The sequence below is a fragment of the Chrysemys picta genome, chromosome 3 (genome assembly GCF_011386835.1).
Source record: "Chrysemys picta bellii isolate R12L10 chromosome 3, ASM1138683v2, whole genome shotgun sequence".
NCBI classification, from domain to species: Eukaryota; Metazoa; Chordata; order Testudines; family Emydidae; genus Chrysemys; species Chrysemys picta.
Window position 1 is genome coordinate 90,591,346 of NC_088793.1, and position 27,376 is coordinate 90,618,721.

General features: G+C 41.5%; 1 protein-coding gene across 2 annotated transcripts in view; it reads left to right on the forward strand.

Moving 5' to 3' along the window:
* Window positions 1-244: 244 nt before the first annotated feature.
* Window positions 245-27,376, forward strand: part of RFX6 (regulatory factor X6) — a 49,686-nt gene continuing 22,554 nt past the window's right edge. For both annotated transcript variants that reach the window (XM_024114578.3, XM_065588387.1), the window contains exons 1-7: window positions 245-812; window positions 1,360-1,516; window positions 3,416-3,539; window positions 6,605-6,666; window positions 15,971-16,048; window positions 18,932-18,959; window positions 22,736-22,843. In XM_024114578.3, coding sequence (XP_023970346.2) covers window positions 584-812; window positions 1,360-1,516; window positions 3,416-3,539; window positions 6,605-6,666; window positions 15,971-16,048; window positions 18,932-18,959; window positions 22,736-22,843 — 786 coding nt within the window. In that variant the 5' untranslated portion in view covers window positions 245-583. The remainder of the gene's footprint in view (window positions 813-1,359; window positions 1,517-3,415; window positions 3,540-6,604; window positions 6,667-15,970; window positions 16,049-18,931; window positions 18,960-22,735; window positions 22,844-27,376) is intronic.

Here is a 27,376-nt window from a genome sequence, read left to right on the forward strand (position 1 = left end):
GGGTTAACCATTAACCCTGCTCCAGCTCTGCTCTCCGCCGGGTCCCCCCACTCACTCCCCCGGGGCTAGAACTAAACCGCGTTCAGTCCCGTCAGTGACGTCCGATCCCGTGTAGTTCACACGGCGGCTCCCGCGGAAGGGGGCTCCTGGCTGGGACCTGCCCCTCTGCAGGGAGGGATGGGGGCAGAGCAGCGCTCCTGGGGCTGCCGGCCAGCATAAAGGGCGTGCAGGCAGCTGGGCGTGTGGCGCGCGCGAGGCGCTGTGAACGGGGGCCGATCTCATTGGGATGGAGGAGCCATGCAGCCTCCTGGGACTATAGGTTAAGCCAAACTGCCCCCGACATCCCTCTCCTGCGGCAGTCACTCTGCTTCGTGGCTGGGGTGGCTGATCTGCAAGAGTGGCAACCGGAGTCTGACTCCTCCAGGGCACCAGGCTGCTTGGAGGGGGAGGAGGAGGGCTGGCCCAGGGGCTGATGTCCTTGTTGGTGCCCCCTGCGCCCCCAGCCCTGCTGAAGGCGTGAGACGCCTGTCTGCCCCCCGGAGGGGGCTGCTGCTCGCATGGACGCGGCTGGGGAGATGTGCCAATGAAGAGCATGGCTAAGGCGCCGGAGGGCGAAGGCGACTCCTTCCTGCAGCCCTCTCAGAAGGGGTCCCCCGGGCTCCAGGAGGATTGCTATGCGGGCCTGCTGGGGAAGGCCTTGCTCTCCTATCCCGACCAGGGACTATGCGCCCCGGCGCTGCAGCAAGCCAGTTCGCTGGACAGCCGAGAGCAGGGCGACCTGGAGCCTGGACTGCCCATTGGGATCAAGTCAGGTAAGAGCGCTGCACCCGCAGGGGAACTGCTGTGTACCTGTCCTCTGCAGAGCATCGGATCGTGCCTCCATCTATCCGCTCTCCGCTCCCACCTGCAGGCAGAGGGTCTATTGCAGTGTCTCCATAGGGCGGGGTGCGAACGGCGGGTTCCCTGCGCCCCAGGAGTCTTAGCTAGAAAGGTGTAGTCCTGGATCTGAGATTGTCTGTGTCATCTCAAAGCCAGAAGTGTAGTGCCTGTGCTATACCATCCCTGGCATACACAACCGGCCACATTACACAGATATCGTTCGTGGTTGGCAATTGTATCGATAAATTAGATGAACTCGATAGATCTCTCTACCTAACCTAATTCATCTCAGAGTAAAGGTTATATCTACGTAATACACCCGCGTGCGGATATCTAGATCAACGTACATACAGAGATATAAAATCAAAGGAAGGGAATTCAGGATTGAAGCAGGGAAATCGAAATACTCTATAAAATGGAAATGTGATAAACAAATGTAATGATGCACTTGGGTTTATTTTCTTTTCCCCCGACACTCAGAAATACATTTTAACAGTGAAGCCCTTTCCTCGGAAGAGGAGGATACAGATATTCATGACAGTAAAATAAAATCCTTCGACAAAAACCTGTCTCCGAAGAAAACCATCACGCAGATTATGAAGGATAAAAAGAAACAGACCCAGCTCACCCTTCAGTGGTAAGGCTCTTACCCATCTACACACAGAACACACCTGGACTACAAGGAGTTTCTTTCTTTCTTTCTTGAGGGGAAAGCTAATAATTAGTTACAAAGTCTGAGTGCATAAGGGTGGTAAAATCTGTGTAAGGAAAACGTTTCCAAAGGAAGTTACGTTACTACTTGCAGAAAATGCTTCTATTGCTGCATATTGGTAAAATGAATCAACAATTAAGATTTCGGGCCACAGAGGGAATTTAAGTATTTGTTTATCCAATAATGAAATTGGTCTCTGTAGCCCATTTTCACAAGATTTGCCATTTAATCTGGTGCTGTTCTGGAAAAAAAAAAACATCTAAAAACAGCTCACAAGATATCTGAACTAGATGTGCTAGGGAGTATATAGGTGGCTTTTATCAGCTTTAATGCAGACTGCAGTAAAACGTGGTGGAACTCATCTTAGGACCCTGTCTCTGGAAGTGTAAACCTGTTCACGAATACTTTCAATGCTACTGATTTATCGCAGCTGAACATACAGTCTGATCCAAACCTCCGAAATAGAAATCAATTGGAAGCATAAAGATCCCAACGGAAATATTCTCTTCTGGTTACCCAATAATTCAATATTAACCAGCGTCTGATTTACAGCTGCCGAGCACCAGTTTATTTCAATACGGTACTGTTATCCCTCCCTCTAAAAATAAATAGCCGATAACCTTGAAAATCACGAAGATGAGTAATTAATTAAGACACACATTTCTGAAAGGAGGGGTTAATTGTCATGCCTTTGGTAGTTTTACTGAATTGTAATGCAGCTGGTCATTGTTCCCAGATTGGGAATCCTGATGTTACTGTATTTTATTTGGCTAAAGAGAACACCCACGTAACAGCCCTTATTTGGGAAATATTCCCTTCGGAGCATTGTTGAAGTCAGGGAAATATCCCACTGAAGTCAGCGAGATCTTTGTTACAAAGTGCAGATTTAGCTCTAGATTACTTCCTCTAATGAAAACCATATAAAGTAAACACAGGACTGCATTGCTACCGCAGATTTCTAAGGCTAATTTAACCTAGGGAGTGAGATGTAAACCGATTCAATAGAGGTTTCTACAGAAAGTCCTTTTATGCATGTATGTAATTTGAGCGAAGAGGAAGCTGTTATGCGGGAATGGTACTGACAGTATGAAGGGTAGAAATGGGCCGGGGTGAAATAGCTCCCAGACTGTGAGCTCACAGGTACCCCCACACGCCATATTCACCTAGTACAAGATGAAAGGACCAGGCTTCGTTTCTTTCTTTGAAGTACCACCTCGGTATCCATCACCGCTAGCCTCTGTCACTTTTAAATGACGTGGCAAGATATTAAAGAGATGCAGGCTCACACCCGTTCAAATACGAGTCTGGGAAACAAAAATAACCGTCCTCTAGATGAGGTTGTGCCTGAATTCCAGTTCAGCCTCTCTCTAAATAAGCATTTCCAGTTTCTCCTAACGCTGGATTTTTAGATAGAAGTTGCATATTGAACTAGCACAGGCAGGAAATCAGGATCTAGATTTAGGCTCTGGATCAATCAAGAGTGATTGGGTTAAAATGATCCTTCGGGGTAAATCTATTGCATTTCAGTGAGTAACACCAAGGGGGAATTCCTCCCATCATTTTGCAGTGGTGATTTAATTTTCTTTCTTGCTGGAGAAGAAAGCTGCAGTGCTCGTTGTCATACATAAAGCACAGCAGATCAGAATAAGCCTTTCAACTCCTCCATCTTGCCGAAGGTGCTGTACTGTAAGTTACTGACTAGTAAGCTGCAGTGAGAGTTCTCAGTACATTTTGCAGAAAGGGCAGTGGAGAAGAATGGAGGAAAACGAAATGGGGAAACATAAGGGGTGGCTTTTCATTCTGGTTATTGTTTTTACTCTGCAGGCTGGAAGAAAACTACATCGTGTGTGAAGGAGTTTGTTTACCGAGGTGCATCCTTTATGCACATTATTTAGACTTCTGCAGGAAAGAAAAGCTAGAACCTGCCTGTGCTGCAACATTTGGGAAGGTAAAGAGCAACTGTCTGACTGTCCATTGTTTGTTAGACTAATTCTTCTACCAAATCATGTTTAACTCCTCCCATGTTATCATGACTCTCAGAAATGAACAAATCCTTATGCTTTCTACAGCCCCTGTGTCTTTGAATTAAATTGGGTCCAACTAAACCTACATTGCTCCCTCTGAACAGGGACTTAGACAACAACTTCAAAGGGATGAAATTAAGATTCTTCTTGATTTGCACTGTGAAATCCGGAAGAGACATTCTCTCTCTGGGCCGTTGCTTTGCAATGAGATGGATGTGGTTCTTCATAGAAAAGGTGCAGCCTGTGGATCTGGTATAGAACACATGGCTTTATACTTGGCAGCCTTTAGTGCAATTACAGAGAGAAATGCTGTGAGGTTTAGTAGGAGAAGAGTTAAGAGCAGAATGAGTTTCTAAGAGGGAAAATGTTGAAACCCCCCCTTCAACCTCACCCACCCAATTAGTCCTAAAATCATTTAATCAGAATCAGAGATATGGACTTTCCAAATTAAATCCCATACAGTTAGAAAACCAAGAAGGCATCACAGATCAATTTTGTAAAACACCACTGATCCACTCAGTTTGCTTACAAAAATGCATTCGTCTAATGAAATACAAGTAATGGAAATCAACTCCAGATCATAAAATGTTCACTCCTCACATTTTGTTACCTGCATTGGATGTATTTGAGGAGTTCCCATCTCACATTGATTAAATGATTTCAATGTTATTGGGAGAAACAACAACTTTCCACTTAAATAGTACTTTTGTTGTGAATTTTATTTCCTTGTCTTATGGGATCAAAGGACTTTTCATTTTGTACATCTACTGCCTTAAGCCTCATTGAAACAATTATTGGTGAGGAAAGATGATTAGGGCACTAGCCTAGGATTTGGGAGACAGGGTTTAAATCCCTGCTCTGCCACAGACTTCCTGTGTGACCTTGGGTAAGCCACTTAGTCCCTCTGTGCCTCAATTCCTGAGCTATAAAATGGGGATAATAGTACTTCCCTCCTTCACAGGGGAGTTGTAAGGATAAATACATTAAAATTGTGAGGCACTCTGATACTGTAGCAATGGGGGGGGTCATTTAAGTATGAGAGAGAGAGAGATTTATATGTCTTAACCTTCAGATTGCACATTTAAGATGAAAAATCAATCCATTACAAAACAAAATATCGAAGGGCCAAATCCTGCCATCCTTACTTAGGATTAATGGCAGTTTTGTTTGGGCCATTTTTTTTTTAACCACTGTCTTGTCAGGTTTCCATTAGTATTGTATAGTATGCATCAAGATGAATCCAGAGTGATTGTGTTTGAGTCATCAATGAAAGAGAATTGGAGCCAGGCCACCTGAATCTTATTTCTAGCTTTGTCTCTGACTCTCTGTGCAAGCTTAGAAAAATTACTTGCCCTTCTGTGCCTCAGATTTGTAATAATACTACTTCCCACTGACTGAAAAACTAAACCAATCAGTGTTCACAACATGCTTTGAGATCCTAGGTTCTATCCAAATTCAAATATTCACCTGCAGAGAGTGGCATAGCACACCCTGTGGATCTGTGATACCCTGTCAGAGAGATGGAAAGCATTCAGTCATTTTATCCTACTGTCAATGGAAATCCTTCTGTCACTGTATTTTATTCAGGCAGAGATTACAACCAATAAAGAGCACCCCCTCCCATAGCCTGGCCACAATCCCATTGGGAAGCATAGGCCCTGCTCCCTGTTAGCACCCCCATTTGGCACTATCTGTCTGAAAGGGAGTAGGTGGGGGTGAGGACATAACTCTTCTCCCCCTCTTCCCCCCCATATATACCAGCCAGAAAAACTGGCCTGCCAGGGAAAGGAGCGCCCACTGCATCCTCTTCTCAGGCAACAGAGCTGTCCTGCTGCTGGCATGAGTCGGTCTCTAGATCTGACCCCGAGGCCCCAGCAGGTGTAGTAGGGCTAGGAGTGGGTGTTAAAAGCTACCCCCATCTGCTGAAACCTGAAATCAGCACAGTGTGATGTCATTTCTCATGTGGGTGTTATTAGATCACCCCAGCAGTTTCCTCCCACCCTGAACTGCTCAGGTGGGACAGACATGATTTTAGAGGTCTGACCTGCTGCTGCACTGAGGTGGGGTAGTTCTCCCTGAGCTGGCTTTCTCCAGCCTTTGCAGTATTGCAGCTTAGGGCTGGGGTCGGGGGAGTGAGAGGAGCCATCACAAGCAGCCATTTGCCCCTTCCCTATTTCCAATGGTCCCCAATTCTGTCATCCCCTCTACACAGCCTTGACTCACTCTCCAGAACTGCTGCTTCCCTCTCTCCTCCCCTGTCCAGAAGCACTCTCAAGTACTTTCAGTCCCCTGGTGCGCTCCCTGGTCAGGCCTCTCCTCTTTCCATTTCCAGTGCAGACACCTGGTACCTACCTTTCTTCCCCAGGCCCTAAACACCTTCCAGCCCACATAGGCTTGGTGCCTTCCTTTCTCTCCTAGAGCCCAGACACACCACACAGTACCTGCCGGAGTAGAATCCCTGCTACTGGTCCTTTTGTTCCACCTGACGGCCTCCCTAGAGGCTTGGGGCAAAGGATCCAGTGCATCTTGTGCAACTCATTGAATGGGTTTCTCCTGAAGACAACTAGGCTTTGTGGTGACACCTAAGAGTGAGACTGGGAAGGAGATCGTGTGTGTGTGTGCGCGCGCGCACACGTACACACTTATGGGGAGATCTGGAGTTACAAAGTGGGATGACCTAGGTATTAAACCCCCTAATCTTTCAAGTCACCTCTACTCTGGGCTCTAGAAAGCATAAGCAGTTTGTTTGATTGTTTGAGGATCTTGATAGCATTGAAGTAACGCTTCTTATTCATGAATCACAAATGTAACAGTTTTTGGTCTCTGCAGTCTCCTCTTATACTACAAGTCTACTCTTTATTTTTAATATGTTCAGGAGTAAATATTTATCCACTGTTCAACATTTGCTTTTTCAAGACAAACTTTTCAGAGCTGCTGACAAAGGAAACATGCCCTTGAGAGAAACTAATATACCTGACTTTCTCATTAGACCATTCGCCAGAAATTCCCCCTGCTTACTACACGGCGGCTTGGGACAAGAGGCCATTCAAAGTAAGGCACAATTATCCATGCATCCACATAGCGTATAGGCTGTACAACATGCAATACTTCTGTGTCTGTATTTTATGCATTAAGCCACAAAATCTGCATTCAAATTACTAGAGCTACCTATGACATTTGGTGTGTGTATGTGTGTGAGAGAGATGGAACTGAAAAACAGTCTGAATTTTAGAAAAATTATTGCGTGCATGATTTTTAAATGTAATTGCTTTTTTCCAGATTTTCCATTTTTGTGGTGTTTCCAAACTTTTGTCAGATATTTGTTATTCTTGCTCATTTTTGCTGGGAAAATTGCATCATTGAATTATGATTGTTATTATTCCGGTTTCCAAACCTGGCAGCTTTTCACTCCCACTTCCAAATTACAGTAAAGCTTCAACTGAAACTACTAGAGACAGGCATCTAGTGCTAAACCTAGAAGAAAATATACAAATGACCTTTGTTAAGGACAGTTTTAGAAGGACTGTGAGAAGTTCACAATTGTAACTGCAGACTTCTTCAGTCTAATCAACCGGTTGATTTGTATAGCTGGTGTGTGGACTGTTGTGCTTCAGGAGCACAGCATGTTGGTTTTTTACATGTGTGTCTATGATAAGTAAGTATGATGCCTAGTGTGTAAATGATGTCAGTGTTCATCCTGGACTTACATTTTTAGCCCTAGGCAGAGCAGGTGTAATATTATGGTGAATCTCATGGTATGACAACACCTTTTCCTTTTGAATATCCCAAGAGCTTTGAGGAAGTGTGACTGAGTTTCCACAATGTGATTTTGGTTCAAGAATGTAAAAAGTGTGTCTTTCCATGGATTGTGTATGTTCTTAAGGACATAATGAGCTATGTAGTGAACTGATACACTAATACATGATGAAAAAGCAAATTGGACAGATGCAGAGTGGTCTAAATAATTCCATGATGCCCAATCAGTGAATAACCAGGAATCAGGTATTTCAATAAACTCTCTTCCATTCAAAGTAAGGCACAATTATCCATGCATCCACATAGAGTATAGGTGGTACAACAGTGGGAAGTTAATGATGCAACATTCTGTGTTGTTTAAAGCTGACTGTCTATGAGGCTGTACTACCAGGGAAGACTTAAGATTGTTAGAGTGATCTTAAAAACTAACTTCCATACTTACCAATATTTGGGTTTTGTAAAGTTTACACTTAAATTAGAATTTTGGGGATTTCAAAAGTGAGGGGGACACTTTTCTGAGGAGAGGGGGTTTGGTTAAACTTTATTGTTCTTAGAAGACATTGTTCAAAAAAGTTAGCAGTCCTCAACCTTGAGTTCAATTTAGTCAAGTTCTTATCTGTGAATTTCTATTGGCTTCAGAAGAAATTTTTCCTAAGAATGCCCATGTTGCTATGAGGAACGTTATGGGATATAAATGGTATCCATGTTTCTGTGAATATATCTATCTGCACTAGTCCATAGTTATTCAGGCCCTTATTCAAGCAAGTGCTTAAGAATGCATATGCCTTCAAATACAGGCACAGTTCCAGGATTACTTTCATGCTTAAAGTTAGGCATGTGTTTAAGGGCCTTCCTGAATCAGAGTATAGGAAAATAGACTTGACTCAAAGAAGAGATCACAATAAATTGATGTTTTATTGAGGCAAGACTGAAAAACAGAGACAAGTAACAAGGAAAAAATTAACAAAGATGGAAAACCATAACAATAATAGTGATAAAAAAAACTCTTGGGAAAAGACTCTGTGTGAAAAATTCTTACCTTCCTATTTAGTAACCTGTGAAACGAAGCACAGGAAATAAAGGTGATTTGCAAAAGGAAAACATAAGGTTGTGTTCTTCTTGAATTATTTATACTATATGGCCTGAAGGATGTTTGGTTTGTTGTTTTTTAAAGGTTTTTTTCCCCTGTTGCTTATTTTTTTGCTTTAGACTTTAACTTAGAAATGTCAGGAATGGCAAGTCAGTTCCCTGGCTTTTTGGAGCGCTCACTGGAGATATCATATATGGAATTTAGCTTTGGGTTTAATCAAAGGTGGGGATGAATTTCAATTTCAAATAGTTAATAACAATATATTTTTTCTCTCTTGAGTGTTTCTCAGGCACTAAAGTTAAATAAGCATTAACAAAAACAAACCAAACCAAAGTGTTTTAAATAGTCTGAATAAAAATCACTTCCCATCTCTACCAACTCTACTACACTAGCCTCATTTCTCTCATGTCATAATCCTACCAGTTTTCCAATGGTCCATAGAGTTTTCCAGAAAAAATAGGGTAGACAAGACCTAAATTTCTATTGTAAAATGACGGGGGGAGGGGGGAAGTTAGAGTTGAGGGAGGAAGCCCAACAACCTTTCAGGCTTTATTTACCTATCACAAAGAAAAATAACAAATGAAACACAAATTCATTTTTTCCCCATTGCAGGTCACCTTTAAATGCTGAAAGGAGGTTTTTGGAGTAAAGTTGTTATTGGAAAGAAGCCTGTGTTGGTTAAATGTCCTAGGGGCGTGGGGGAAGGGGGAGGAGGGTGATCGTGCATTGTCTGTTTTAGTGAAATCTCTTATTGTAGTAGTAGCTCAGTCATGGCTACAGGCATCCTAATGTAAGTGTGGACTGATGTATTGTCCCAGAACTTTGTTTTGTAACTGATCTCATACAGACTTCTAAATTTATGGTCTTGGCATTGTATGCATAAATAACTAAGGCCTTGGCTACACTTACCCGCTAGTTCGGCGGCTGGCAATCGAACTTCTGGGTTCGACTTATCGCGTCTAGTCTGGACGCGATAAGTCGAACCCGGAAGTGCTCGCCGTCGACTGCGGTACTCCAGCTCGGCGAGAGGAGTACCGCGGAGTCGACGGGGGAGCCTGCCTGCCGAGTGTGGACCAAGGTAAGTTCGAACTAAGGTACTTCGACTTCAGCTACGTTATTCACGTAGCTGAAGTTGCGTACCTTAGTTCGAATTAGGGGGGTAGTGTAGACCAAGCCTAACTAGCTCACAAATTCCCCAGACTAGTGAAGTTCTTCTAAAGGCCGACATAGCCCAGTGAATCTGGAGCTTAGGTTCATCCATTCTATTGCTATTATAAACCAGAAAATACTAGAAAAAAGTCCCCAAACTGCACCTCATTTTTTTGGACCTGTCATATTTTGCCCAAAACCTTCAAAAAGGCTTACCAGATTTTGCCCCAAACTTTCAAAAAGGCAATTCTGCCTTAAGTAAATATCAAACATCTGTGAAATGTCAGGTGGTTTGATTTCTGTGAAGTTGAGGGGGGTGTTTAAAATATGTATTTATAAATGGGGATCTAGCTCCAGCATTAATTGTGTAGAGACGAGTGTCACTGCCCAGACCTCTTTTCTACGACACGGTACAATATTAGTACAGAAATACAGCTCATCCAGCATTTACTCAGCAGATTGCACAGGCTCACTGACCTTGACAGTATTAATGAGTGATGTTTTCATATGGATTATCTGCTCTTGAACAATTTCTTTGAATGGGTAAGGTGCCAAGAGGTTTCGCTCAAACATCTGGCATTGGGATCTTCTTTTTTTATCTTCTTTTTTGTTCTGAAAACATCATGGGCCTGATTTTCATTTACACTGAGACCTGGTCTACACTTAAAAAATAGATCGACCTACTCATGTTGCTCAGGGCTGTGAAAAATTTCACTCCCTGAGCACCATAGTTGAGTCAACCTAACCCCCGTTCTAGACCTGGATAGGTTATTGGAAGAATTTCTCCATTAACCTAGCTACACCTCGCAGATAGGTGGATTAACTAGATTGATGTGAAAAATTTCATGCCCTGAGTGCCATTGTTAGGTTGACCTAACCCCCACTGCAGATGACAGCTAGGTCAGTGGATGAATTCTTCCATCAACTTAACTATCGCCTTTCAGAGAGGTGGATTACTCTGATGGAAAAAAAACACTGATGGGAAAAAACCCTTCCATTAATGTAGGACTCTTCCATTAATGCTGTAGCGCTTGTAGTGTAGACATAGCCTAACTGCTCACTAATGAAAGTAAGCAGGTCACCACCTGGGCTTGAGTGAGGTTAGGGACTACTGGGCACCACATTATAATACAGACATGTTGGTGGGGAGCAAAGCTGGGTTCTTTTGATTGGACACAGTCATTTCCTTGCACTCAGACTCTTTCTTTTAAAGAATGTAACACAATGGAGTTATTCCAGTTCTAAGGTTTAAATTCTTGTTTGTTATTTTTAATTGTATTACTGTAGCATCTAGAAACTCCAGCCATGGACCAGGGCACCATTGTGCTGAGTGCTATACAAATATAGAACCAAAAGCCAGTCCCTGCCCCCGAGAGCTTACAATCTACTATTTCAAAGACCCCCCCCCCCCCACTTTCCATGAATAAATTATCTCACAATGTGCTTCTCACCTCATATATGTCAGGATAGTGATTGAGCACAGAGCTGACAGAGAATGACAATTTCATTTCTCAGCAGCTTTCGAGATCCCAACATTTGTTTTCATTTTGCACTGGAAGGTTTTTGTGACAATAGAATTGTGGCGGCAGAGAGGCAGAGATGTGTGTGTGTGTCATGGTAGGGAGGGCACCCAGGTCCAAGTCCCTGCTCTGACTGATTGAAAGCAGAGTTTTTCATCCCAGATCCCTCTGATTTAGGCAGCATAGAGTCTTTAACCTGTCTCACTCACATCCCAGGACAGTGCCCTAACTGCCCTATAGAGTGTAAGAATCTTTCTTTCTCTTCCTGGATCCCAAACCCCATTCTGATGAAATCTTTGTTGAAACCAAAACTTTTTGGCTTAGATGAAAGAGCATGTTTCACTGCAGAGCAGGCTTCAGTCAGCACTCGTCATGACTACCCCATATTTCCCATATTGCTGAAGGGGTGGGGATCCTGGCTAGATCCCAGCTAGATGGGAGGAGACCCACTATAGAAAAGGTTGTAAACACTGTCTCAGATTAGTATATAATAGTCTGTAAGCACTTTGGGGCAGGGACTGTGTCCTCTTGTGTGTTTGGACAATGCCAAGCACGATGTGGCTGCTCCCAGAATAGAAATAATAAACAATAATCACCATGATCTGTGAATTACCTGTGACAGCTACTCAGGAAAATGTACATACTGTGTAGAGTAGACACACAGGAGATTGTGTTTGAGCTCAAGTTACATTTTAATTTCTTTGTAGACTTTGATCGATGTTAAATCTTAGCTTTTATCCATCATGTCTGAAAACTATTATCTTATTTATTAGGAATGATTTAGTGGGTTAATAAAACTGATATGGCAGCTGGCCTCGTGATAACAAGTTATTGCAAGTCCCTGAACAGCTTAATCCTATCATTTCCTTATCAGCCATCATTTGTGTCAGTGTACGCTAAAATCAGGGCTACTAGCTGCACAGGAACATATGTTCCAGCAGACCTATGAAATAAAAAAGGAAAGCAGTTTAGTCTGTTTCTTTTTATAGTTCTGTTGAGAAAATCAAGAAATAAATCCTTCACCGTCATGGATCTTATTTTATTCCTAATACATCATATACAATATTGTAAATATATAGTTATGCAGTTGTATATTTTATATAATGAATGAGAATTCCACATTTGTTAGGAAAGAAGGACTATTTTTGTAGGAGGTTAGTTTGAAAATAAAAAATGGCAAGTGTTTAAAGTTGCTGAGAGATTTCGGATATTAGAATAAGATCTGAGAAGTTGCTTTAGTGACAGAGTGCAAATGAGCAAGTCAATGATGCATATATTATAATGCACTTAACATTTTTTAAATACGGGTGATATCTCTGTATAATATTTTCTCTAATCCAATGTACAACTCTTGTTATTTAATTGCTAAATGATAAAAGTTTGATTTTTTAGAACATATTCTCACACATTTCATATCAAACACTCCCAACTCTTAAATCTCATCTAAAATAATTTCAATTCAATGGGAGAAAAATGTCCATGAGCCCAGAATGAAAAATTTGCATCTGAACTTTGCTGAATGTCAGGAATGTTCAGATCCAGAAGTTTTGTTCAGGCCCATCTCTTTAATATAGAATATATGGAATCCAATGGCTGAAAGAAATTTCATTACTTCTATCCATAAGAGAGATCAGCTACAGAAGTTTATGCTATGGAGGTATGATCCTTAGCATTATGACACTGACTGGTGTTATTTAGGGCCTAAACCACCTGTTGATATGATTTTAATGGAATGGAATGATTCAAAATAATGGAATGATTCAAGCAGGTGGACATAGTTCTGAGCTATGTTAATGCATCTTTAAAATTGGGCTGCTCACATGTACTTAGTCACGTCACCGATCCTCAAACTAATATACTCATGGCAAAGAACCAAGGGACATGGTAATAAGGTAGGTGACAAAATCTTGCCCTTCTCAAGGGTCAATGGGTACCATGGTGTTTTGGTGGAGTTACTTTTACTCATAAATTTCAGGTAAACAATGAAAGCAGTAATGTGTTTAGCAATGACCATTTAGCATCACATTTCCTTAGCTATAAAACCTTGACTGCTGACAGCAAAGCTGGCCATCAGCAGAAGTAGTACTTCAGTTGGGATTTGCAAAGCCAAGTAGATAATTTAGACACATAACTCTAATCAAAATTGCCTTTCATGGGAGTTGTATCTAAATCCCCATGTCAGCTTTGAAAATATAAAACCTTCATCTTTTACTGTTCCTAGCCTTCCTCATCCCTCAGGAGAGCAAACAGTGAGAATACAATTTTATGCTAAAAAGAGCAACAGTGCTGAGTTGGGAATGCTTATCAACTTATTCAGAGACATCCAGGGCCGGCTCCAGGGTTTTGGCCGCCCCAAGCAGCCAAACAAACAAACAAACAAACAAAAAAAGCCGCGATTGCGATCTGCAGCGGCAATTCGGTGGAAGGTCCTTCGCTCCGAGCAGGAGTGAGGGACCGTCCGCCGAATTGCCGCCGAATAGCTGGACGTGCCACCCCTCTCCAAAGTGGCCGCCCCAAGCACCTGCTTGGTAAGCTGGTGCCTGGAGCCGGCCCTGGAGACATCATCAAAGAAGTACCACTTTGTGGAGATAGCTCCTCTACAAAACACTTAAGCATGTGCTTAGTCTCATTGAAGTCAGCAGGACTACTCATGTGCTTAAAATAAGCATGTGCTTAAATATCATACTAGATCAGGGCCCAAATTATGTAGCAGAGCACAGCAGTTTGGTATAGATATACTGTCCATTGGTAGATTGGGATCATCTGTAGCAACACAGGGATCAAGTATTTCATTAGTAATTGTATCTATCCCAACACATTGAGGCTTATATGGTAGCAACAGGTTCAACAATGGTTTTCATCATGATATTGCTTACATTGAGTTGTTTTGTTATACTGGGAAATGATGGTCTAGCTCTGATGCACAGACTGAAAGGTCAACCCTTTTCTTGAAAAAGTTGCATTTAAAACCTCTGTGATGCCATAAAATTAGGGTCTCTTTCACCTTCCAGGACTAATAATACAATGCTGGATCACTTCCAAAGCAAATGGTCCTCTTCCTCTTCTCCTTCATATGATACTTTATGGTGCTTTTACTTCTTACTTTAAAAGTGATTTTAGTACTTTGAAAAGTGTATGTATAGGGATCCTGTTACTAAGGTGGGAGTATCAGGTAAATGAAATTCTGTAATGCTGGTATGGAAACACTGTGCTATTACCTCTCTTAGGCTTCTGAGTACATGTAAAGTAGAAGTTTCCAGGAGCCTACGTGGTCTCAGACTGAGCTAAACCCTTCAGATTGAGCTAAGCTACAGGAAGACTGGCAAGATAATATATAGGGAAAAGTGGGGTATGGACTCCAGCTCCAACCCTTTCTCACCACCGCTTACCCAGTGACTCTCCAGATTCTACCAGAGCAGAGGGACGTTGGAGAATCAGAAGACACAACCCCATTTTATACCCTCCCCCCCACAATCAGGGCCATTGAGTCTAGACATCTGTGAGACCATCTAGACTTCCCACCAGTGCAGGATTGTTTCGTCTCATACATTTACTAGAGTTTTGTCCAGTCTAGTTATCAATGTGCCATGTGATGGGACTAATCACCCTGAGATGCTTTTTCTTCCTCCCTCCACTCCACCTCTTCTGCCCATCAGGGATCTTGCTATTGCCCACCAACTCTGGCCCTTAAGAATTTCTCCATCTAATTGTCCCTCCCTCTAGGTATCGCCTTCCTTACTGAACATTTTTTAAAACATCAGGGATGAAGGGGTTAATATGGAGAGTTTGTAAACCAGGTTATAACTTTGGGATCCTTCTGGATGAACAGTGCTATATAAATGTAAGCTATTAGCTTTTATAGATGAGGAAATGATGTTGATGTAAGTGATACTAATGTGACACTAATGAGTCATTTTTGAACACATTACTACTTTTATTGTTTATACTTGAAATATACAAAGGGGAGTCAATCTAAATTTTCCCCTCAGTTAAGCTGATGTAACTCCACTGAGTTTGGAGGGTTACGCCAATGCAATTTAGGCCTGGTCTACATACAAAATTGACCAGTTTAACTAAAAATTGTGATTCTAAACCAATTTACTTAAACCAGTGCAACTGTGTATTATGTCAAGAGTGTCCACGTGAGGGGAGTTACACTGATTTAACTAGTGAATCAGTGCATGCACTGTGGGTGGGCAAGGCCTAAGAGGAGAATCCAGCCAATGTGAGGATTACGGGATAGTATTTCTAGATATGGGCAGGAGGCTGAAAACTGACTCACAGGGTAGACAAGAAGCATGATAGTTGTTTCAAGCACCTCATCTGATTGAAAATGCTGCAGCATCACATCCGGAAAGAAGTAGTCTGAAAGGTAAGCTGATTATAAACCACTTCAAACTTTCCAGGGACTCAGATACTACAGTGGTGAGCATGATATAAAAACCTAGATAGATGGATCAAACCTGACACTTTAACCTTCACCGGGAAGCAAACTGAAAGCCACTGCTGACTATAGAGCAGAGATGAGATATAACATTGCAGGACATAACATTTAATAAGTGGGGAGTTGCATTCTGCACCAGTTGAAAGTCTAAGTGGGTTTTGAGTGTATCCTGGTAGGTGAAGGAAGTAGTTTAGCTGTGGTCTTTGGGCCAAATCTTGAATACAATGGTAATATTCCCATTGCCTTCAGTGGGACCAGGATCTGTCCCAGTGACATGACAAATAATTTTAATTAAAATAGATTCTAAGGAAAAGTTGAATTAAGTACCAGTTTAGTTCCCTGTAGACCTTTATGTGTGTCCTCCACAAACGTAAGTAGCCCTTTTCTTTTTCACAGGTATCATTACTATGGAATCGGCATTAAAGAAAGCAGTGCGTATTACCACTCTGTGTATTCTGGAAAAGGGTTGACAAGGTACAGTAACATGACTTCTGAGACTAAATCTCTGCCACTGTATTTTGAAATGATGTTCCGCAATGATCTAATTTTAATCTTATCTATCTCTGTAAGGTAGTCACAGGACACCTATCACTATAGTATAGAGGCACCAGTAATATTGTTCTCTCATGTTTTTAATGCCCCTGGTTTGGGGAAGTAATTTACTCCCAAAAATCCAAGGTTAAATTTTTGGACACAGTGGGCCAGATTCCAGCTGATGTAATTCAGCATACCCCTGCTGAAGTCAAGGGAGCTATGCCATTTACACCATTTACACTAGCCCACTACATTTAGAATAGTGAAGCTCAATTTTCAGAGCATTTTGCTTACACATATTTGTGTAAAGAGAAGAACAGGAGGACTTGTGGCACCTTAGAGACTAACAAATTTATTAGAGCATAAGCTTTCGTGGACTACAGCCCACTTCTTCGGATGCATATCTTCATATGCATCCGAAGAAGTGGGCTGTAGTCCACGAAAGCTTATGCTCTAATAAATTTGTTAGTCTCTAAGGTGCCACAAGTCCTCCTGTTCTTCTTTTTGCGGATACAGACTAACACGGCTGCTATTCTGAAACCTTACATATTTGTGTGGCAGTTTTCTCCATTTGCCACCCAATGCAGCTCACCATTGTAAAACTGGCAGGGAATGGTGTGAAGTTGGCACCTGTGGGCAGAAAGGTGGGTTTCAGTGTAGATTAATATTTACTGGTTCTTTTACTGGCAAATATCAAGCTGAAACCTAAACCAGAAGCTCTAATTATATTTATTTAAGGGACAGCTAGCAAGATCAATAAATTATGATAGCTGCATGTTGGTTTACCAAACAAAGATTAATAGTTCATAAAACAAATGTCTCAGTTCACATATGGCTTGAATGAAGTCTTTCATTGTCGATGAAAATACAGACATGATTGGGATTGTGTTAAAGGAAAAGGGAAAATGAGTTCATGGGCATATATAGAAAATTCAGCCGCTGGCAGCTTCAGGTTATCGCCCAGAGTCCCTGACATAAGAAATAGGGCACAACAGAAAACATGAGGCTAATGGTGGCATTGGTCATCTAAAGAAAGGGGGATCTAAAGAAAGCAGTTGCTGGATATAATAAATCTGAACCTGCCATTTCCTTATCCAGTATTTATCAAGGGCTGCGGGGGTGTTTTTGGCACATTTGTAGATGAGGTTATTTTGTAATGCAGAATTATCTTGAACAAATTGCTCATTTAATTGAGTGAGAGGTACAAAGGGGGCCATATCACTAATGGCGCTGGGCAGTATCTCAGCCAGAGCCATGCACCATTAGGTTCAAGCCTGTAGCCTTGCAAGCTCCATTGCTGCTGAGTGAAAGAAAATGGAGTTAATGCAAACGTACCCAGGGCCAGCTTTTCAAAGGAGTTTAGGTGCCTAACGGTGCAGATAGGTGCCTGGTGGGATTTTCCGGCACTACCAGGTGTCTAACAACTATTGATTTCAGTATGAGACTAAAGTGCCTTGGTGCTTTTGAAAACCTCACTAAGCACCTTTCTGCATCTTTAGGTGCTTAAATACCTTTAAAAATCTGCCCCTCCCACCCCCGTCGTTCAAAGGAGGAAGCGTAGCACACTCCTACCAACAGCACTGTGGGAAGAGCAGCTTTACCTTGTGACTGGGGCTTTGGAGGAACACACCCAGCAAAAGCTGCCCAAGTTATGTGCTAAAATGATGGTGTCCCCTTGTTGCTCTGTCCACAATATACATCTAGCTGTGAGGCCACTTAGCTCTATCTCTGTAGGCAGTGGAGTGCTTCTGCCTACCCACCCTCTCTACTTGCCTTCTGGTATCTGGCATCAGACATGAGGTTTGGAAGGAACACACATTTCCCCTTTCCAAGACACTCACTGCCACTCCCCTGAGCCATTTTCCCTGAGTCTGGCCTGTGCGGGCCTTGGGTCACCTCTGGCCATGTCAGCTCCACTCCCTGTCCCCGGCACATCTCAATGGCTTGAAACCACAATACCTCTCCTGTCACTATAAAACTTCATGTTGTCATTGTAATCTTACTGCCTTGCAGCTAAAATAAGGGGGAATTCTATTAATTAAACAAACCACAGCTGACTTGTTTTCATCATTGTGCAGATCCTTGTAAAACCTTGCTACCCGGGATTCTCTAACGTAGTAGATCTAATTCAACTTGAGTTTTCTAGTGGCTGCACCTAGGGTTTGCTTCAACACCCAATGAAGCCAGTGGGAGTCTTTTCACTGACTTCTGTGGCCATTGGACCAGGCCCATAGTACACAGAATGGTGTCTATACTGTTACATATTCCTGACAGTTATTAATGATCTTTTTTTCCATCAGAGATACATCCCTCTTGGATTGAAACCATTCTGAGTTCTAGGAAAGTAGCTAGTTTCTGGCAAACACTATTTTATGCTGTTAACGTTCTTCTCAAAGGGGAAAGTCAAAACTCTTTTTTTCTTTCATTTATTTTTTATTACTCTGATTCTCTGCTAGGGCAGTTCTAAAATATTCTAGATTTGGGGCCAAATGCTTCCCTGACTTACAACCTTTTGTGAGGTTCTGACACAGGTTTGAAGTCTGAATGGAACCTGGGCCTTAGACTTTTCTGTTTGGTCACTGCCCTAAATTCTTCACTTTTAAAAGACTGTCTCCCATGGCTTTAATGATGTTCTCAGGAGCTTGGAGACCAGTAGAAGTTAAGGAATAGAGCTAATTGTCCAGGCATGTTTATTTTTCAGGCTCGCCATGATCATTTTTCCATCCAGTGCAGTGTGTGTGGGCGGAGTTGTTGTTGTTGTTTAATTAAAATAACCACAATGCTCAATTTTGATGTATTAATACAATCTATTTGTTTTCAAAGGTTTTCTGGAAGCAAGTTGAAGAATGAGGTAAGCACTGTGCCCTGTTTTCTCTTACTTGTAGTCCCATTATTCATAATAGTACTATTGAATAGGGAGTGGTTCCCCCCAGCCCCAGTTTGCTTGAAAATTGCAACAGTGCATTATAGGGTAGATTGTGTGACCTTTAGTCATGCTGCTAAGCATGTGCTCCCAAGAGAAATCCCAAAGAAGTCAATGGGATTACACTTGTGAATAAGGGGTTTCAATGTAAGGGTTGTATAGTCTAGCCCTGGGTGTCTGAGACCATGCAGTCAAGTTTCAAAACAAACTAAAATGAATGTGACCAGTCAGGATTTAGTGAAAATTTTGCAACTCTCCTTCCATTAAACTATATACTGTCTTGAAAATATCATAGAATCATAGGACTAGAAGGGACCTCGAGAGGCCATCTAGTCTAGTCCCCTGTACTGAGGCAGGACTAAGTACTAGACCATCCCTGGCAGGTGTTTGTCTAATCTGTTCTTAAAAATCTCCAATGATGGAGATTCTACAACCTCCCTAGGCAATTTGTCCAATTAGTTTTTGCAGAAAGGATTTACAAAGATTGCATGAGATGTCACTCTCACCAGCAACATGGAAACATTGAAAAGATTGTAAAATCTTATAGGTACAGTCTAAATGAAACTTGGATGAACATTGAGTGCCAGGCACATTGTTTACCTCTGGTATGTTTTATCACATTTTTTAGTATTTTTTCTGTACGAGCAGATATCAGAAAAGTCTTTTATCTAAACCAGTTAGTGTGCCATTAGAGTCTGGTTGGTTAATTAGGCTGATAATATTGCTGTCATTATCTTAATGTTAAATAGCCATTAGAAACAGATGGTATTAGAATGAAAGGGCAGGTGGCAATGGGTTAAAATATCAAACCTAGACGTGGGATACAGTCATATAAATCCATTAGCACAATGAAATGGTGCAAATGTTTTTTCTTTAAAAAAAAACTTTTATGCACTAATTTCTTTTAATCAAAGCTTTTAATACATTTAATGGGTAATTGCATAATAAAGGCACCCAGATTGCTCCTGTTATCAATTTAAAAAAAAATCTTGATGCTGATAGGCAATTGGAGAACTGCAGAAATATTGACTCAAAACAGTGTTTTAACTGTCTAATGTTTAAGTCAATACAGAATTTAAACTTCTATCATTTCTTTCATTTAGCTCTTTATCTGTGTTTGAATAGGTTGATGGGACAGGCACGGTGCTGTTCAAATAACATATGTCTGTCATTCTTTGCTTTCTGTTTTGTTTTTTTAATGACAAAATAAAGACTGGAAGTCTGAAGTGTTCATTCAAATCTGAATTTAATGTATCCCAAATGCAAATGCACAGCCTCAAATGAAACAGATCAGTGTAAGAATGTAAGTCAAAAGATTAAAAAACAGGGCAAATAAGTGGTGGACAACACCTAGCTTCAGTTCTTGGTATTCTGAATTCATTTAATTTGAGACTGACTCAGATTGTTGAAATCTTTATGTCTGCTTCAGTGGACACAGAATTACACACTTTTCTGTATTTCTTTGCACTATGTTTATGTACACCCATTAAACTTGCTAATTCACGCTAGCGTGAAACTCACCCATATGCAGAGGGCTAGAACAAGGCCAATTTAAGTACCACTTACATTCTCAAATCAGGGTTTAAATGTGCTGGCCCAGTACCTGGGCTGAATCCCACCCAGTAGTGACTGAGGGAACCCATTCAGAATGAGTGGATTCGTAAAGGTGAAATTCCTCTCATTGCAGAAGACCTGTACAAGGCTCTGTGCACTGAGGACTAAGTGAGTCAGAGAGGGAACACGGGGACTTGTGCATGCAGTCTGACCAGGGGTAAATGTAATCCTATGTGAGCAAACACAATTCAATAAGCCAGGAGAGCATCGCAGAATGTACTTTGTCCATTTATCTTGACCACTATCATTTCATTTTCCTCATGGTATTTCATAATGCAGCACTAAGTGTACTGTGGTATATGTTGTAAAGCTTAGGAAGTCTTAGTAACGTCATACTTCACATTATACAGGGTGCTACTGTTCAGTCTTTGCTGAGAAGTGGGCTGAGGCAGCCGGGTTTTTGTGGGAATTATAAAGTCAGCAAACTAGTGAAGTGTAGATTTGTCATGTTTTATCGTACAGTCAGTATTTGAACATGCAGGCTTGTCATTGTTTCATCATCTGCACCTGCCGTCGCTCTGAAAGAGATAGGCTAGCATAAGCATTCGGGGCCACAGTACTAGCCCTGAAAGCTTTCCTCTCGAGGTATAGCCAGCACTTGTGCTACCTTTGGCTGTGATCCTGCCAGGGCTTACAAGATTCAGTTAGGTCACTGCTTGAATGGGAGCCCTGTAGGGAACATCTAGGAACTGAAGAAAGTGGTAGTGATAGCCCAGAAGGGAGGCATTTTCCCCTCTGAGTTAGTACTAAGCCAGTGGCCCTGCAGAGTAATTGGCGGCATGGTGTTCTCAGAATACTATCCTCCAAGGAGATGTAAGCCTGACGTCATGACCCCTTGTGCTTGTTAACAATCTCACAGCATTTCTTTTTTTTTGGTAAGAGAGAATTGACCTTAGTATCCTGGCCAAACTACAGCTTGGTTAAGTGTGTTTTGCCTCTCTGTACTATATCTGTCAGGAATTTATTCTTCACTTCCTGCCCTTACGCGCAGTCCGGGAGACCTCAGTCAAGCAAAACTAGGGACTTCAGTGCTGGGCTCTTGAATTGTTTCATAGTATTGCAGTAAATTTGTAATGAACTATGGTTACACACCCCTCCAGACACCACTATCTTCAGCAGGGATTGAACCAAAACCACAGGCCACTGCCATTTGACCGAAGGAGAACTCCTTCAGATGTGAGAAAGCGGCAAGGCACAGAGCTTAGTTCAGCTCCTGAGAGTGAATGAATGGGAATCACATGTATGCAGGTTAGACTGATCTGGGAACCTTTATAAATGAATGGGAGCTTACCTCAGAAATGAGCAAGGAGCAGAGCTGCTCTTTCACTTATCCAGCCAATACCAAGAAAAGGTCTTGGTATTTACAGTCTCATAAGTGTTTCAGGAGGCAATTCGAGTCTCACTGTGAAAACTCCCACTCATTTAAATGGAATAGGATTTGGCCAGTGCTTAATTTGTAATGGAAGAGGTGCAATTTTTTTGCATTCATAACTGATGCAGCAAGCCCAGAAGTGCCAGGGCTATGAACTGCCAAACCTAGAGGTGCTGGGGCTCCACCCAGGCAAGCCATGGCACAAATTAAGCACTGCATTGGGCCCATACTCTCTAAAGGGTCCATTCCAGAAAAAAATGTTTCTAATTAATCTCTGATATAACTCAGTTAAAGTCAATGGAGTTGCACCAAAGATTAATTTAGCCCAATAAGACCACCTGGTCTTACAAAGCTTTGTGTATGTTTTATGTATGTCCATTTAAACACAAGAGATTATGGTCTGCTTTCACTTGTAAATCGGGAGTCAATTCTTTGAAGCCAGTAGAATTCCATGAGGTCAGTGGGGTGATTCCAGGTTTGTACAACTGTGAAAGCAAAATTTGATGGTGTTTAAGGTTAGGCATCTTACTGAACAGTGACCCAAGTTTTGAAAAGAATTATCTGACTTTGGAATTTTGGAAGAATTATCTGACTTTAACCAAAGTTTTGGAATCTTTGAGAGTCTCATGAGATATAACATTAGTTAAATACTAATTGGTGGTGGTGGTGTTGGTAGTATTACATATTTCTAATTTTACTGTATTTTTACACATTTCAGGGTGGCTTCACTAGGAAATATTCTCTTAGTTCCAAAACTGGAACGCTCCTTCCAGAGTTCCCCAGTGCTCAACACCTTGTGCTTCAAGGGTGCATTTCTAAAGAAAAGGTAAAATGGGAGATGCTTCTTTCTTGACTTGCAGACCAAAAACTGTCAGAAAACTTTTCTCCATATCTCACTCAGCCTTTGAGGATCACAGTATTGACATGAAAGAGCCAGAAATGTCCACAATCAAACAGAGTTGACTGATTTATAGAAGGGGCAAACCTTTACTAATGTCGATTAACTGGCTCACCATTGGAAAGGTGGTTGAATTATTTACCTATTAACTGACCTAGTATTTTACAAACTGATGGTATGTAACAAGGGGAGGGCAAAACAAACAAATAGTTGGGAGCTGTATTCATTCCAAATGCCTTTGGATTTTAAAGTCAATTTTTACTGATTAGATTGGAGCAAATAATTCACAACAAATAATTAGGTGAAATTTACCTTTCCCCACCTCCCCTCTTCATCAACTGTCTATGAACAAATCACAAAATGCCATGTGTGCTGATTATTTGAAATTATTCATGAATTTTCTAGCAAATAATTCTTGGTCACAATATTGTTTGAATTGCACATTTGACTGTAGCATGGGAAGTTTGTCCTGTGTGGCTCAGTTACAGAAGTCCGATGGTATTGTTGCTGTTTCCTGAATGGATGATGTATGTAACGGAACAACACAGTGTACATTAAAAATTGTGAATTTTACAAGTCAATACACAATATTACCCCATTCCCACTTGCACTTTAACCATCCAATAAACAGTTCTGCATACATAGCCCAGGGGTTAGTACATGTGTTATATGTCTGATCCATGTAGGATTTGAATCTGTTAAAAGGACCCTAAGTTGCAGAGCTAAGATCTTTAGCGCAAGCTGTAAACTCTGAAAGTTGCTGGTTCAGTCCCCCAGTGTTGGCCAAGTTGGTGGCTGCTGTACTAAGATTAGGGGTCTCTGAGACCCTAATGGCCACTGACCGGCTGTTGCAGTGCTGCCCATCCCCCTTCTGAGCCATCCCCTCAGGGGAGGAGCTGGTAGGCTCATGCCTACTTGTTCTGGAAGAGTGAAAGGAGTGGAGGCCTTGGAAGACCTTGTGCCTCTGTTATGAAGAGCAACATGTAAGAAGCCATTTGCAGTGCACAACAAGTTTCATTGGTCCTCTACAAAATCCAAGACCTATGCTATATATTGTTGAGAGCCACCTACTAGCATATAATCCATTAGCTAACTATTTACATATGGATAGATGTCTCTCATTTATAGACCACTCCTGTAACAGCAGTGTCTGAGGGCAGCAGGGGGTGCCTAGCATACTCAACTGGCCTGCTCCCTCTGACCTGCTGTTGCTGCCCCATTTTGACTCCTTTCAGGGCAACAACAAAGCAGAAGCTCTCATGCTGCTTTTTTGGCTAAAGAAAAATATATTTGCTACAGTTGAGAAGTTGTATTGATCATGGGCAGCATGTGAACTGCTGGCCTGGGGAGGCTAGCCCCCAGCCCTGCCCCTTCCACACCCCTCCCCCCACTGGAGCCCAGAGCCCCCACCACCGCCACTGGCCCCCGCCCCAGGCTAGTGCACCCAGCCCCAGAACGTCCCCAGCCCCTGGAGCGCTGGTAGAGCTGGCACTGCAGCTCCAGCCCCGGAGTGCTGGGAACACGGGTGGCGTGGCCCCAGCGCCAGCCCCACAGCACATGGGAAGAGCCGATTCGCAGAGCGAGAGGCAGGAGGGGGACTGGGGGCAGAGCATGGGTGGGGCAATGCCTGGTTGTTTGGGTAGGCACAACCTCCTGCAGCCTATGATACCCGCCATCCATGGTATTGAGAGTTTAAATCAATTTAAGTTAAACCAGTGAAAACTTCTTATCTAGACAGGCTCTCAGTTGTGGTTAAAATGAGCTGTAATACAGCCTAGTTCAGCCTCTGCAGATGGAGCTAGCCAGGTAATAACCACATCACAACCTGTGCTGAAGCCATGGGCACTGTTTTGGCTGTATTGACAGAATCTTGCTGACTGCTGCACCATAGTCTGACTCTTAGAGACAGGGAGGAAACAAATATTGCATCCAAGACAGCTGGAGATCTATGAAAATGTTTACAGGTCCAGAACAGAGCTCAAATAGTATCTGAAAAGGATAGAATAGGATCCCTTTCTAGGTTTTTAAAGTGAAGGAAATGCCCAGAAGCTCCTCAGATACCATGGTGATGGGAACTGCTATAAAAACCTACACAGATAGATAGTTAAAATGCTAAGAAACTTAAGTGAGTGGAGGTTCTGAAGGTGTAGAAGCTGGCATTAGGTGTTACAACTAAAGTGGGATGAAATTTTCAAAGTTTGATTTTTTTGATGAAAAATTGTCAAAATTATAAATTTCTACAAAAAATTCCATGAATACATTGTTGACTCTCCCTTTCATCCTCCATTTTCCACACAGTTGTAGTTACAATTGTAGCTGTGTGAAAGTCAGCAGGTTCATTTCGCACAGTGATCTGTACACATCTTTTATTTTTGTTTCTCTTGGCACATTCCCCTCTTTTCCCTACACCAAAAATGTGCAGAAACTAGGGCTGTCAAGCAATTAAAAAAATTAATCACGATTAATTACGTGATAGAAAAAATTAATCACGATTAATCTCACTGTTAAACAATAATAGAATACCATTTATTTAAATATTGTGGGATGTTTTCTACATTTTCAAATATATCGATTTCAATTACAACACAAATTACAAAGTGTACAGTGCTCACTTTATATTTATTTTTTATTACAAATATTTGCACTGTAAAAAACAAAAGAAACAGTATATTTCAATTCACCTAATATAAGTACTGTAATGCAATCTCTTTATCATGAAAGTTGAACTTACAAATGTAGAATTATGTACAAAAAATAAATGCATTAAAAAATAAAACAATGTAAAACTTTAGAGTCTACAAGTCCACTCGGTCCTACTTCAGCCAATCGCTCAGACAAACAACTTTGGTTACATTTTCAGGAGATAATGCGGTGCGCTTCTTGTTTACAATGTCACCTGAAAGTGACAACAGGCGTTTGCATGACAGTGTTGTAACTGGCATCGCAAGATATTTACATGCCAGATGCGCTAAAGATTCATGTCTCTTCATGCTTCAACCACCGTTCCAAAGGACATGCTTCCATGCTGATGATGAGTTCTGCTCAATAACAATCCAAAGCAGTGCGGACCAACGCATGTTCATTTCCACCATCTGAGTCAGATGCCACCAGCAGAAGGTTGATTTTCTTTTTTGGTGGTTCGAGTTCTGTAGTTTTCACATCAAAATGTTGCTCTTTTAAGACTTCTGAAAGCATGCTCCACACTTCATCCCTCTCAGATTTTGGAAGGCACTTCAGATTCTTAAACCTTGGGTCGAGTGCTGTGGCTATCTTTAGAAATCTCACATTGGTACTTTCTTTGAGTTTTGTCAAATCTGCTGTGAAAGTGTTCTTTAATCAAACAACATATACAGGGTCCTCATCCGAGACTGCTATAACATGAAATATATGGCAAAATGCTGGAAAAACAGAGACATACAATTCTCCCCCAAATCGTTCAGTCACAAATATATTTAGCGCATTATTTTTTTTAACGAGCTTCATCAGCATGGAAGCATGTCCTTTGTAATGATGGCTGAAGAATGAAGAAACATATGAATCTTTAATGCATCTGGCACATAAATATCTTGTGATGTCAGCTACAACAGTGACATGCGAACTCCTGTTCTCACTTTCAGGTGACATTGTAATTAAGAAGTGGGCAGCATTATCTCCTATAAATGTAAACAAACTTGTCTCTCTTAGCGATTGGCTGAACAAGAAGTAGGACTGAGTGGACTTGTAGGCTCTAAAGTTTTACATTGTTTTGTTTTTGAGTAAAGTTATGTAACAAGAAAACCTACATTTGTAAGTAACACTTTCATGATAAAGAAATTGCACTACAGTACTAGTATGAGGTGAACTGAAAAATACTATTTCTTTTATCATTTTTTCAGTGCAAATATTTATAATAAAAATAATACAAAGTGAGCACTGTACACTTTGTATTCTGTGTTGTAATTAAAATCTATATATTTGAAAATGTAGAAAAACATCCAAAATATTTAATAAATTTCAATTGGTATTGTGTAACAATGTGATTAATCACGATTAATTTTTTTAATCGCAATAAATTTTTTTGAGTTAATCACATGAGTTAACTGTGATTAATTGACAACCCTAGCAGAAACTATGCAAACCTGAGTTCAATCTGGGCCTTGGTATGTTAGAAAGTTTCACAAACCATAGCAAACTTTCTCTGAATATGGATGATCAGGTAAGCTTTGTCTAAGGTCAGGCTTCTTTGGAAATGTTTTGCACAACTCTAGTTACAAATATTACCAATTTTTCAGACACTGGGACAAATTCCTTTGTCAGTCACACCTCTGCAATGCTATTAAAATCAAGGAGCAATACACTAGAGATGAATCAGCTGCATGACATGAAAGGAAAATTCTGCTCTTTAAAGCTTTGCTCTTGAAAGGTGATGATTAAACTTTGACCCAGTGACTGACAGCTTTTTTCCCCATTTGTCCACCCAAT